General features: G+C 32.6%; 3 protein-coding genes across 4 annotated transcripts; 2 read left to right on the forward strand and 1 right to left on the reverse strand.

The window, feature by feature from the left end:
* Window positions 1–460: 460 nt before the first annotated feature.
* Window positions 461–2,092, reverse strand: LOC147935492 (uncharacterized). Its single transcript, XM_087471024.1, has 5 exons — window positions 1,969–2,092; window positions 1,691–1,827; window positions 1,412–1,471; window positions 1,083–1,178; window positions 461–675 (listed from the first exon to the last, which is right to left on the reverse strand). The coding sequence occupies exons 1-5, from the start codon at window positions 1,991–1,993 to the stop codon at window positions 658–660; spliced, it is 336 nt and encodes a 111-aa protein (XP_087327150.1). The 5' UTR covers window positions 1,994–2,092; the 3' UTR covers window positions 461–657.
* Window positions 2,093–6,062: 3,970 nt separating this feature from the next.
* LOC104726247 (IQ domain-containing protein IQM5) lies at window positions 6,063–8,791 on the forward strand. Its single transcript, XM_010445062.2, has 8 exons — window positions 6,063–6,380; window positions 6,477–6,968; window positions 7,080–7,182; window positions 7,266–7,331; window positions 7,420–7,508; window positions 7,609–7,696; window positions 7,781–8,113; window positions 8,209–8,791. Exons 2-8 carry the CDS (start codon window positions 6,487–6,489, stop codon window positions 8,533–8,535), a joined length of 1,488 nt encoding a protein of 495 aa, XP_010443364.1. The 5' UTR covers window positions 6,063–6,380; window positions 6,477–6,486; the 3' UTR covers window positions 8,536–8,791.
* A 565-nt stretch (window positions 8,792–9,356) lies between these two features.
* Window positions 9,357–13,158, forward strand: LOC104726248 (casein kinase 1-like protein 12). Of its 2 annotated transcripts, none has more exons than XM_010445064.2 (14): window positions 9,357–9,721; window positions 9,794–9,939; window positions 10,038–10,078; window positions 10,435–10,504; window positions 10,616–10,764; window positions 10,859–10,954; window positions 11,043–11,113; window positions 11,194–11,255; window positions 11,348–11,411; window positions 11,502–11,586; window positions 11,678–11,804; window positions 11,888–12,037; window positions 12,123–12,220; window positions 12,797–13,158. In XM_010445064.2, exons 2-14 carry the CDS (start codon window positions 9,858–9,860, stop codon window positions 13,016–13,018), a joined length of 1,317 nt encoding a protein of 438 aa, XP_010443366.1. In that variant the 5' UTR covers window positions 9,357–9,721; window positions 9,794–9,857; the 3' UTR covers window positions 13,019–13,158. The 2 variants fall into 2 exon arrangements, with proteins under 2 accessions (XP_010443366.1, XP_087330206.1); XM_087474080.1 differs by having other exon boundaries at window positions 9,360–9,735; window positions 9,833–9,939.
* The last annotated feature ends 34 nt before the right edge of the window (window positions 13,159–13,192 follow it).

Consider the following 13,192-nt stretch of genomic DNA (forward strand, 5'->3'; position numbering starts at 1 on the left):
TGAGCGCTTGAACAAGTCAACCTTTGTCCAAGTGTGGTCAAAGGAACGAAGGGATTATTTGGCCCAATACCATCGCCAAAGCCCAGTCCAAAGATTCGTGTCTCTCCTACACTCTCTTGCATGGGTCTTCCAAGTCCGAGAAACTAATTTCCCATTTTTTTTCCTTTCCTAATTTAATCAATTTTTCAAATATTTCCTCTCTTTTTTTGCATTGCCATAATGTTGGGTGATTCTTTAATTAGAGTACAACTTGTACTCACTCATTTATAATTCATATAATTTAATTTTACATGTATTTTTTTTTTGAGGTTCGTAACCTTTTTTATTTACTTGTAACATTTGTACTTTCACATCATTATTTTTCAGATGATATAATGTTTTCTTTACTTTACTTGCTTGTAAACAACAGTGGGGAAATACTTTGGTGTTAACGTCATAAATATAATAAAAATGGAAACCCTTTTGAATCATTTTTTATTATTTTTAATCTTAATATATCTTATATTATAAATTAGCATTATATTAATAACAATATAAACTTGATATCTCAAAGCATAAACATGTATTCAAATTGGTGTACACCATGAATCTGTTCCCTTTGTTTCCTTGTCAAGCATTTGTCCACACAAAGAAACACCAAATCAGTTTCTTATGACATCAGTAAACTTGGTTTACCTATATCAATATGATTGGTTTAAAAAATATCAAGCGATTGCAGATGATAAAACTAGTAAATATGTTCCTCCACATGAAGATCAGTAAATACTAAATACCAATAAATAATTGAAACATTAGGTATACTACTGCGGCATGCAATTTCTTCAGATAAGGTATTTAAGAGTAAATGAAACATTTTCTAAGTCCATATTCCTCCTCCTCTATTTAAATACCCCCAACATAACCATTAACATGCAAAAGTTCTTTTATATATCGACAACACGTTCAAGCTCATTCATGTCCTACCTTTTCTACCATGCTAACCAACTATGCTCAGAGACTAAGATAGAGAAAATAAGAATATCAATTTATAAACACTGGGAATTTATGTTTGCTATAATATATATATAGTGGTAGAATGTTACATGCAAAAGAAATGTCGTGCTGTTCAAATCTTTGCTCTCCTCCATTAGGTTTTTCATCTTCTCTTCTTGGCCTTGACGAATATCATCTTGTTTTTGCTGTAAATACAGAACAAAAGTTCAGTTTTAGGGTCATGAAAATATCCATTATATGCGCAAGACAAACTTCTGTTTTGAGGATTTTTCAGAAGAAGCAAAGCTCATTGACATAATAGTATATTATTTTAGGACAACATAATTACGCATATTATATTTGGTCAATCTATCAGCAATTATACAGAATAAAACTTAGAACAGAGAGTACAAGGAAAGACCAGAAACTACACACTTACAAGGATAAAATTTCTCTGATCCAACTTCTGCTGGATTTTGAACAGCTCATATGATAGGTCCTGAAGATTATAAATACGGAGAAATAACAAAATCAATTTAAGATCAAATCCACTCACAATCAACTTGATCATAAAACTATGATACTAGTAAAAATAAATTCATGGAGAATCATTTGATTGGGGATTATAATGTCCACTACTTGATTGAGCATATAGCTAAAGTTCTTAACAAAATTCACATGAAAAGTAAGAGCGAATACAGTTAAACAAGTGGGGAACCTCGTTTAAAGCTTTGGTTATATTTGGCGAAGTTTGACTTGAGTCTTCTTCATGATGATTAGGTTTCTTCTTATCAAATACAGATTTGAGTTTTTCCATCGTCTTTCTCTTTGTGTTCGGTTTTTTCTTTCCATCTTCTGTCAATGTTAAACCATGTGAAACAAAATTGAGACTTGTACCAAGAAACAAAAGTTAGAAACAAATAAACTAAAAAAACAACATTGATTGTATTTGAAAATTCCAAAGTGAAAACAAAAACCTCCAAGAAGAATTTTTACCAGAAACTATGTTGACACCAGTCATCTTCTTTTGCTTAGAGAATGATTAGAGAATCAGAGAATGAGAGAATGAGAGAAATCAATGAAATATAATCTAGGCATTTGTAAGGTTTATATACACAATCTCAGAAGTCGAATTTGGGAAAAGAAAGTGCATGATTTAAAAAAGGCACAAGATAACATATAGGGCACAATTCGAAAACATATGTAAAGACCACGTGTAATCTCTTATTAATATAATCTTGTTATTTTTAAAGAATTTTGCTTATATAAGTTTTTTTTTATGATTGTATATCTTCATTGTTGAGAGACTCATCAATATAATAATTACATTTTGTGTTGTTTAATTTGTGTAGTAATTTAATTTTACTTATTTTAAATTACAAGATTTCATATCTTATTATATTTTCAATATATACAATTTTATCAATTAGTCATATTTGTTTATAAAATCTACAATATTAATTTATATAGTTTTTTATATAAATTATCATAGTATAAATCATATGTTGTAAGATATGATTGTAATAATTATTATATTTTTAACTAATATTAATTAAAAATATTAATCTATAACTTAAAGTCATGCATAATGGAAATTATAAGATATAAAATTTTATTTTATGATTTCTAAAACAAAATAATAATGACATATAAACTATTTAATTAGATTTTTAGATTATTTTGGAGTTGATTTAGTATAATAAAGTAAATAATTATTTAGAAAGGGAGGCATGTGTCATATACTCTTAGTCTCTTATGTGACACCCACAAGAGATTGTTAAGAATTTCTCAAAATAATATTGGATCCCACTTTATATGTTTTATGCATGCTAATTAATTAAAGTCACTAATCCTATCATATCTTATGTCTTTTCTTAGTTTAGACTGTCACGTGACTATTTTATCATGGGTCTTTTCAAGCAAATATCCACGTCCAATTTTTATTTTTTTCTCTTCCAATTTTTTTGGTCGTCTCAATAATTCATTCACGCGGAAAAATAACGTTTCATATGTAGTAGTTGTCGTTTTTTTTGTTTTTTTACTACATGAGTTTGAGAGTCAATTTTCCTAAAATTTATCAACGATTAATATTTGGAGTGACATTTCTTATATATTTAAAATAACTGTTTAAGAACTATAGAACAAAAATTCTAATTAGTTCTCAGAGGTAGACTGTAATTAGCTATTTTGATTGAATCATCTGACATGCATGTCCTAGCGAAATATATATATATATATATATATATATATATATATATATATATATATATATATATATATATATATATATAGCTATTATGATATGTAACTTGTTTGAAAGTAGCAATTGTGATTGAAAATTTTAATCTGTAGGTTATACATTAAAAAGAAAAAGGTTATACATTAAAAAGAAAATGTATTTGTAACTTGTTTCGTGAATTAAAAAATGTTTGTCTAGCGAGGTAGTGTAAGCTAGAGATTAGTTATTTGCGCACTTCACTTCCATTTTTCTTTAATACGAAAACTATATTTTAGAAAGTAATTCTAATTTCTAAATGAAAACTGTATATAAAATTTGAAGTGAAAAAAAAAATGTAAAATAAAATGTTTCTTGACCATGCATTTAATTAGCTCATGTAATTTAGTTTACACCTCTACGTCTCTTGCTCTAAAGGTGTAAAGTCCATGTCGTGTATCTGACTTATCGGTGCAATTTTAGACATCCATTTCAAACTTTGACCTATTGGTCTTAGGTCAAGCCAAGACAAAAGGGAAGAATGATATCCTTTTATATAATATTTACTCGTAATATGAAATCGACATTAAGGAATGTGACCAGCTCGTCGACAAAAGAGAAGAATGAATATTAGTGAATAGCTCATACAAATATGAAATCGATATCCAATATGTGGCTAACTATAGTATTTTCCATATTTATAATATCTTAGACTTCATGATGACGCATTATGCAGTTATATTTCACTGCGAGAACTTTAACATATAAACGACAGAAAAAAAGAAAAGTAAACAAGAATATTCAAGTCGAAATACACGTAATTGTGGTCTTACTTGTTGACCAATGTTGTAAAAGTTATATAATCCATTATTTGGGGGATGGTGTTTTTACTTGGTAAATAGGGTTGGCATAAAATCTACTATATATATATATACTCAAACCCATTTCTTACGCCTCGAGTAAGAGTCTTGCCCATAATGAAATCAAATATATTTTAATATGATCATTCAATTTTCTATAACTCTCTTAATTAGTCTCTAATATATATATTGTAACATTGTTTAATGAGTATTGCGATTGTTAAAAGAAAAAAGTACCACTTTTTTACAGTTCGAAATCACGTTTTCCCTCCCTTTTACTCTTAAGAAAGCTTTGACAAATATTATCAAAATTTCGATGTGGATCTTGAAGGACTAAAACCAATAGTTATAAATTAATTCATATATACAAACTTCTTGGTTATAAGAAAAACTTAGCATAACCATAGTTTTACTAATCGTTATTGTCTTTGAAATGAATTATTGAATAGCGCTCTACAACCTAAGGATTAAATTTTGTTTATTCAGGATCATTTTCTTGGTCTAACTTTTTTCGATATTCTTCTCTCAAAAGCATTTTTTAGAACTGCCAATAACAATTAAATATTTAGGGTTGCAGGTGCACTTCAACGTCATATGACACCTATCAAAGAAAACAAGGATGATTGTTGTATGCGTAATAGTTACAATATACTACACAGTTGTGTTATTTTGTATCGTATAAAAGGCGACCAAAGTGAGATAAATAATAGACCAACAACTTTAAACTAATGCGTACGCTGCTGTACGATCTAGTAGAAAACTAGAAGAAGAAGAAGAAGAAACTATTTTGGGAAAACCCAAAAGTAAAAGGACTTGACCGCAATTAGTTGACTCTGCATTTACATATCACGATTCCGAACCAGTTTTGGTGCTCTTTAATGTGTCTTTATCAGATACATACTTATATGGTTGCTTTCTTTGACTGTCATAAATCATACTACTAACATTTATTTTATAAACGTAGTAATGAATGGTTATATATAAAGATGTTTGGACCACCGTAAATCAAATTAATCACAATTTTTCGTAATCTTATTTGGCCTTTACACTATCATAATCATAAACATTAGTGTTATTTAAAGTTTATAGTGACCCACACTCCACCTAACTCGAATGTAATAGATTTGATTTGACTTGTGTAAAAACCCTCTAACCAAGCCGTAATTTCTTTTACGAGTTTTCGTTTGCTAGTTACAATGTTTAATTGACGAAAAAAAAAGTTACAATGTTTAGTTATAATTTAAAGGTTTCACCATCTTTTTCTTATATTAGTCCCAACCCAAAGGCGAATTATTGGTATAGGACATGATATCAATATAATACTTTGGTGCTGCCATCACAAATTTAATAACATTCTTTATTATTTTTAGTACCTGATTACCTCCTATAGTATACTAGTATATTATATTAATAGTCATAAAAACTTCATGTCTCAAACCATAAGAGTATATTTAAATTTTCAACACGACATAATTGAAATAAAAATCTTATATGCATAATCGGTTAAATTTTTAAAAGTATAAACTTCAAATAGAAACAGCTAGTATCTGAATGATTCAACATAATGATTTGATTCACAATTTATGTACTTTTCATTTGTAACATTACCTATTATTGTGTTGTTCTTATATAGATTTGAGAGATTGGTTTGTTTCAACAGAAAAAAGCACACAACCCAAAGAATATTTAATCCTAATAAGTAGACAACAGAACAAATCCGTTGACCGTAAAAAATATTGAAATCCATAAAAGTTGGGAATTGTATAACAAAAAACAAAAAACAAAAAAAAATCCGACGACGCATTCAAAGACGTCCCCACACGTTCCGTGCGTAACGCCGTGCGTATGTATATCAAACACGGCCACATTCACATTCACATATATGTTAGTAAAGTGAGTATTTACGTATATGCAACTCCTAACAGTGCCATCATCACTACGAGTCTACGAGAACGTATTCAAAGTTGCCCTACAAGCTAGTATGTATACAAACCATTAACAAATAAATCTAAAACACTGAAATATGAAATATGAAAATCAAGAGCTCGTGTGGTTTGATTTTTTTAATGGATTTTTTTAAGTCCGAGGAAAACGTAAAACCTTTGAATCAAGACTCGAAGAAAAATCTTCCGTGCGTATCCTAAGGTCCAATCTCAATTTTTGTTCTCACCAAAATAAAATAAAACGCTAATAATTACATCATACATTATATATCCATTGATATAAATATAGACGACAGATGGGCAAAGAAGAGACATAACCAGAAACAGAGGTGTAGTGTCTCTGTTTTAAAAAAAAAACATTCGACGAAACTTCTTCAGATTGTAAACAGTGTAAGTATCTTCCTCAATCTTTGGATTACAATCCTAAAACAATTTTCATTTTCTCCAACTCTTGTCTGAATCTTTACTTTTTTTTTTTTTTTACAGGTTAGCTTCAATGGCTTTGTCGTTGGGATACTTACAAAGAGACAACAGTTTCAAGAAAGAGTCACAAGAGTGTGAAACACCAAGAATCCGTAATAACATGTATTTTGAGAAGACCTTATCGTTCAAAGATTTGGTTAACCAGGGTAACAATTACAACAAAGAAGATAACTGCGGGGTCAAAACAAGAAGAGGTATAAACTTGAGAGGTCCTAAACCAGATAACATGATTCTTGAGAGGAGTCTCTCGTTCACGAGCCTAGTCCAAGTGGGAGGAGAAGACGATGATGACGAAAGAGGATCGTCTCCGAAACGAAGGAACAGAGGCAAAATGGGGAATTTAACGGCGTTGAGTTTACCAGCACCGACGCCGTTTTGGTCTCCTAGACCTTTGACGGAGCTAGACGCCGCCGCCGTTACGTTACAAAAGGTTTACAAGAGTTATCGAACGCGTAGAAACCTTGCTGACTGTGCAGTGGTTGTTGAAGAGTTATGGTGCGTTGAGTTTTTAGTTTATGAAACAACCCCGTAACTTTTTAATTCGACACATTTAACCCATGTTGATATGAAATTATACTTATGTGTGTGTTTTGAATTTTTGATTAGGTGGAAAGAATTGGAATTGGCAGCGTCAGAACCGAACAAAACCAATGAGAAACCGGAGTCGGCTGTATCTAGGTGGGCAAGAGCTGGAACTAAAGCAGCAAAGGTAATTTAAAATTAATTAAGGTACTAGTTTATTAATTAATGTCATACATTATCATTAATTATTTTGTTTTTTTTTGTTCATAGGTGGGGAAAGGATTGTTGAAAGATGACAAAGCACAAAAATTAGCATTGCGACATTGGTTAGAAGCCGTAAGTTTCGGCTTTTATTTCTTTTAGAGACTTTGATATTGACATATTATACTTTGGTGAATAATAATATTTATTTATTTCGATACAGATTGATCCACGACATAGGTACGGGCACAATCTACACTTGTACTATGATGTTTGGTCAGCAAGCGAGAGTACTCAGCCTTTCTTCTTCTGGTAAATTTATAACACAAACTTTAGTCAATATTTATTTCTAATTTTATTCTTTAGTAACCGAAGCTGATTTGGTAGCCAAACCTTTTGAATGATACTAAAGGTTAGACATTGGAGATGGCAAGGAAGTAAATCTCATCAAATGTCCGAGAACCCTTCTTCAGCGCCAATGCATCACTTACCTTGGTCCGGTACGTATATACTTTGTTATTTGGTTAGTTAATTCCGGTTATTGAAGGACAACAACTGATTTTAATTTTGGTTTGGTTAATCAGAAAGAGAGACAAGCGTACGAAGTGGTGTTGGAAAATGGGAAACTAGTCAACAGACAGACCAAAAACCTCGTGGAGACCATCGAAGGAACTAAATGGATCTTCGTGTTGAGCACGACAAGAAGACTATACGTTGGTCAGAAACATAAAGGTCGGTTTCAACATTCAAGTTTTCTCTCCGGCGCAGCCATTACCGCCGCCGGTAGAATTATTTCACAAGGTGGAGTTGTAAAAGCCGTGTGGCCGTACAGTGGTCATTATCTCCCGACGGAAGAGAATTTTAGAGAATTCATCGGTTTCTTGAGAGAAAACAACGTGGATCTCACAAATGTCAAGGTGATTTAAACTAATTAAAATCTCTAACTACGTAAAATAATTAAATTTCGTTATAAAATGGTTTTATTTATTTTTCTTAATTAATTTTGTTATAGATGAATGCGATTGACGACGATAATCATTTGGTCACAAATGACGGAAGCACAAAGCCGTCGAAAGTGGTGGTGACGAAATCGGACGGTTCAGATGAAAAGAAACGTTTTTCGTGTAAGTGGAGTACTGGAAACGGTCCTAGGATCGGGTGTGTGCGGGACTATCCAATAGATCTGCAGACGCGAGCGCTTGAACAAGTCAACCTTTCTCCACGTGTAGTCAAAGGAATAACGGGATTATTTGGCCCAATACCTTCGCCTAGGCCCAGTCCAAAGATTCGTGTCTCTCCTAGACTATCTTGCATGGGTATTCCAAGTCCAAGAAATTAATTTTCTTTTCTAAATTAATCAATTTTTCCAATTATTTCCTTTTTTTTTTGCATTGCCCTAATGTTGGGTGATTCTTTAATTAGAGTACAACCTGTACTCATTTATAATTCACATAATTTAATTTTACATGTATTTTTCTTTCCTTTTTTCTGAGGTTTGTAACCTTTGTTATTTACTTTGTAACATTTGTACTTTCACATCATTATTTTTCTCCAAACAATTGTAATAGAATAATACCAAATTCCCAAATAATAAACGACGTGGAAAACAGTTAGTATTTATTTGGACCGACCACAGTTACCAGATATTTGAAAATCTTTCTCCTCTCCTCGTACAATGTATGATTAGAAGAATTTAGTAGACCAGAGAGTAAAAAGTCAAAATACGTCACGTGCGATTTACATTTTAAAGTAGCATTTAGAAGTCACGTGAGAAACGATCTTTACCGCTCACCAACGGCACGCGTAGCTCTCACGCTTGGTGACCCATTTCTTACTCTTAGCCAATCCAAATTTACCATTATTTTTTTACATTCATTTTTTAATTATTACTCCAGTTTTTAACTCTACGCGTGTTAATAACGTTCAAATACCGAACTAAACCGGAAAATCAATCAACCGTTATGGATCAAACCAAAAAAGGCACTAATTAATCCTTTAACTAAAGTAATAAAAATTTGGTTTTTCATAAAGTTAATTTGAATAAGTGGTGATTAATAATGGAGAATTGTTAACTGGTTTTACGGTTTAGTTAAACCGGGAAATTAGGAACCGTGCAAAGCAGCGAGGAATCATTAATAATAATAATTACCTGTAAGGAAAGAAGAGAGGAGAGAAGAAAAGAAAAGGAAAAGACTCAAACTTTGAGAAAACAAACAAACAAAACACCTTCATTCTCTTCCTCCTCCTCCTCCTCCATCAAAGCTTCCCTTTTTATCCTCGTTTTTTTCAATTCGCGTCAAGAGAGAGAGAGAGACAAAGAAAGAAGAGAGTCAACATTATTCCATTACGAAATCTTTGTTGTTCCAGATCGTGAAGAAGAAGAAGAAGAAGTGGGAAGAAAGAATATGAAGATGATGATGAGTACCTGTTCCTCTTCCCTGTTTCAGCCCTAATTCTACAGAATTTGGATCTTTTCTTAATTTGTTTTTTCTGAGTTGGAGCTGCTGATTCCGGTGGATTAAAGGGTTCGTTTTAAAGGGTACAAATTTGTTTTTTCTTTTTTTTTGGAAAGAGAATTAAAAAGTTTTCTCCTTTAGAGTCGGCGTTGAAGGTTGAGAGAGATTATTATAGTTTAGGGTTTTGGATATCTGAATTTGGTGAATGTCGATGGAGTCTCGTGTGGGAAACAAATACCGTCTCGGCCGGAAGATTGGAAGCGGTTCGTTTGGAGAGATCTATCTTGGTTCGTCTTTTTCTTCAATTGGATTCGTTTTTACTGTTTTTTTTAACAATGTTTGTTTTGGGATTGCTAACTTTTTCCTTGGGATGTCCTTTCTCTAGGTACTCATATCCAAACGAATGAAGAAGTTGCAATCAAGCTCGTGAGTTCTTGTTGCTTCAAAACTTTGTTCTTTTTTTTCTTTTGTTTGTGTGTTGAAAGCATCATCTGAAGATGTTTTTATTGCGTATGGAGACAATGTAGTTTGTTTGCTATAATAAGGAATGATGGATTAACTTCTGGAGTTAGGTTTGGAGATTGGTTAGAGCTTTAAAACATTTAATGAGCTACTTGAGTTAGATCAACATATATAGGATAACAAAAGTCAATTCTTATTCCTCTAAGCCTCTGTCAAATTTATGGATAATGTAATATCAATTGAGTATGTTTTTTTATTGCCAGGTTGGTTTGTTATTGATACTGAGAGTTCTTTTTTTTTTTTTTTTTTTTTTTTGGCAGGAAAATGTGAAGACGAAACATCCACAGCTGCTCTATGAATCAAAGTTATACAGAATTCTACAAGGAGGAAGTAAATATTCATCTCTGATAAAATAGTCTTATGGTTCTTTGTTCTGTCATTCTATTTTTCTCTTTTAATAAACATGTCCTGAATCTCTTTTGAACCTTTTGATTATGGCAGCTGGTGTTCCAAATGTGAAGTGGTTTGGTGTTGAAGGTGACTACAATGTTCTGGTGATGGATTTACTTGGGCCTAGTCTTGAAGACTTGTTCAATTTCTGTAGCCGGAAACTTTCTTTGAAGTCAGTACTCATGCTCGCAGATCAAATGGTAAAAATCACTCTTGTCTTTATATCTGACTCTTTCTCGTCCTTAGATTAGTTTTACTGATTGACAACTATGTTTCCTTCCTTTTCACATACAGATAAACCGTGTTGAGTTTTTCCACTCGAAATCTTTCCTACACCGAGATCTTAAGCCAGACAATTTTCTTATGGGTTTAGGAAGGCGCGCAAACCAGGTTTCCTTCACCCTTATCTTCGATTTTGTTCTCATTTTACTTTTGAAGTAATAAACTTGGGAATGACTCCTTTTTTACGTTTCTGAAGGTATACATTATCGACTTTGGTCTTGCTAAGAAATACCGGGATAATACTACCCATCAGCACATTGCTTACAGGTAAGACAATCGAATCAATTGTTACCAGTCTACACTTCCTTATCCTGTTTATAATATACCTGTCATTTCTTGTTTTGTAGAGAAAATAAGAATCTCACTGGAACTGCAAGATATGCTAGTATGAACACTCACTTGGGAATTGGTAAGTTTGACAAAAACCTGTTTTAGTTTTTTTTTCCGGCTTTTAATGCTCCAAACACTGTCCTTGTATTAATGTAATGTTTTTTCATCTAGAGCAAAGCCGAAGGGATGACCTAGAATCTCTTGGTTACATTCTCATGTATTTCCTAAAAGGAAGGTGAGTAGAACTACCTACTTACCTACCTGTTCGTTTCACTTTGTTCTTCTCCTCATACCTTGTTGTAATATTTGGTGGTTTTTGTTTTAGTCTTCCTTGGCAAGGACTTAAAGCTGGAACCAAGAAACAAAAATATGAGAGAATCAGTGAAAAGAAAGTCTCTACATCAATTGAGGTAAAGTTTCGAACTTTCAATCACAACAGTTGATACTTTATTTCAAACTTTTAACTCGTTTTACCTTAACAATTTCCTCATCTTCATCCAGTCCTTGTGCCGTGGTTACCCATCCGAATTCGCATCTTACTTCCACTACTGCCGTTCCCTTCGATTTGATGATAAGCCAGATTACGGTTATCTCAAAAGAATATTCAGGGATCTCTTCATCCGCGAAGGTTTTGAAACTTTTTTCTTCTTTCCCTCAAATCCCCATGTTTTGCGCCAGCTCTTCGCTTTCTAACTTTCTCTCGTTTGTCAGGGTTTCAATTCGATTATGTATTTGACTGGACCATATTGAAATATCAACAGTCACAACTAACAGCTCCTCCATCACGTGGCTTAGTAAATCCTGGGGTTGGAACTAGTGCGGGTTTGCCTCCTGGACTAACCAGCATGGATAGATACGGAGGTGAGAATTGTAAAAAACTTATTATGAGCTTTTGAACCAATCGAATGTTTTATCAAAAACTTAGAACTTGTATGTTTGTTTGAAGGCGAGGAAGAAGTAGGGAGACCACCAATGGATTCATCACGAAGGAGAATGTCAGGAGCTCTTGAAAACTCTGGCAACTTCTCATCAAGAGGCCCAATGGTATGAAATACTGCTCTGTTTTCTTGTTTTTTTTTTTTTTAAATCTCTACACAACAAACACTGTTTTAGCAAATCTAAAAGCTCTTTATCTCTAGATTTTAAAAGTGTAAAAAACCAAATCAAAAGAATTTCTAGACTTTTCCATTAGCTTTGGTAGAAATCAATTACGTTTGGAATGTGAAAGAGGTTCTGAAGTTAACAATCTCCATGAGGAATAAAATCTTGTTGAATTTGAGAATCTTGAAAATGGGGATTTTAGTTTAACAAAAAATAAAAAGTTTTTTTGGTATATTCAAGCTGCGTGTACAATATACTCCATGCAGAAACTATCTTAACTAGTTTCCACACTATCATAACTAGTTTCCACTTCTGCATGAGCAAGTCTCGACATTGAAACGGGAAAATGAATTTAAAAAAAAAAAAAAGAGAGAACCAAAAACAAAGTTAATAGATCCACAAAAAACTCAAACTACGTATATATATTTATATTCCTTCCTTATTGTGTGACTGGTACATTATGAAGTTTATACATAAATAAATATTCAAGAATTTGATGTGTTTTATTTTACAATACAGATGCCAAGCTCGTCGTTGTTTGCACAATCAGCAGGATCATCGAGAAGAGTACCGTCGTCGGAGGAACTACAGAGATGCCGTACCGGGGCCGGATTAAGAAACTCTCCGGCGATAACAAAGTCGGAAGGAAAGAGATCTGCTTCAACCAGAAAACATTACGATTCTGCCATCAAAGGCATTGAGACCCTCCAAGTCTCTGACGAAAGGTTTCACCACCACTGAATCTGAATCCATCCACCGCTTAGCAAAGTTGTTGTATTTTCTTCAGAGCTCTTTATATAATATATATAAAGCTTACGACTCTATTATATTGGAGAAACGAGATTTTTTTTTTCTTCTAAAGTTCATTAATCGTTTGGTTTGTTCTGTTTGTTTTTTTTTTACTACGAAGAGAAG

The sequence above is a fragment of the Camelina sativa genome, chromosome 11, assembly GCF_030686135.1.
Source record: "Camelina sativa cultivar CO46 ecotype springtype chromosome 11, ASM3068613v1".
NCBI lineage: Eukaryota > Viridiplantae > Streptophyta > Magnoliopsida > Brassicales > Brassicaceae > Camelina > Camelina sativa.

Bases quoted from the DNA above. Each gene is read 5' to 3' on its own strand.
- LOC104726248 (XM_010445064.2), top strand. From the start codon at position 9,858: ATGTCGATGGAGTCTCGTGTGGGAAACAAATACCGTCTCGGCCGGAAG. The intron at 10,079-10,434 runs GTGAGTTCTTGT...TTTTTTTGGCAG, and splicing joins AAGAAGTTGCAATCAAGCTC to GAAAATGTGAAGACGAAACA. The intron at 10,955-11,042 runs GTTTCCTTCACC...ACGTTTCTGAAG, and splicing joins TAGGAAGGCGCGCAAACCAG to GTATACATTATCGACTTTGG.
- LOC147935492 (XM_087471024.1), bottom strand. From the start codon at position 1,993: ATGACTGGTGTCAACATAGTTTCTG. The intron at 1,828-1,968 runs GTAAAAATTCTT...TAACATTGACAG, and splicing joins TGGTGTCAACATAGTTTCTG to AAGATGGAAAGAAAAAACCG. The intron at 1,472-1,690 runs GTTCCCCACTTG...TATAATCTTCAG, and splicing joins TAACCAAAGCTTTAAACGAG to GACCTATCATATGAGCTGTT.
- LOC104726247 (XM_010445062.2), top strand. From the start codon at position 6,487: ATGGCTTTGTCGTTGGGATACTTACAAAGAGACAACAGTTTCAAGAAA. The intron at 7,332-7,419 runs GTAAGTTTCGGC...ATTTCGATACAG, and splicing joins TGCGACATTGGTTAGAAGCC to ATTGATCCACGACATAGGTA. The intron at 8,114-8,208 runs GTGATTTAAACT...ATTTTGTTATAG, and splicing joins TGGATCTCACAAATGTCAAG to ATGAATGCGATTGACGACGA.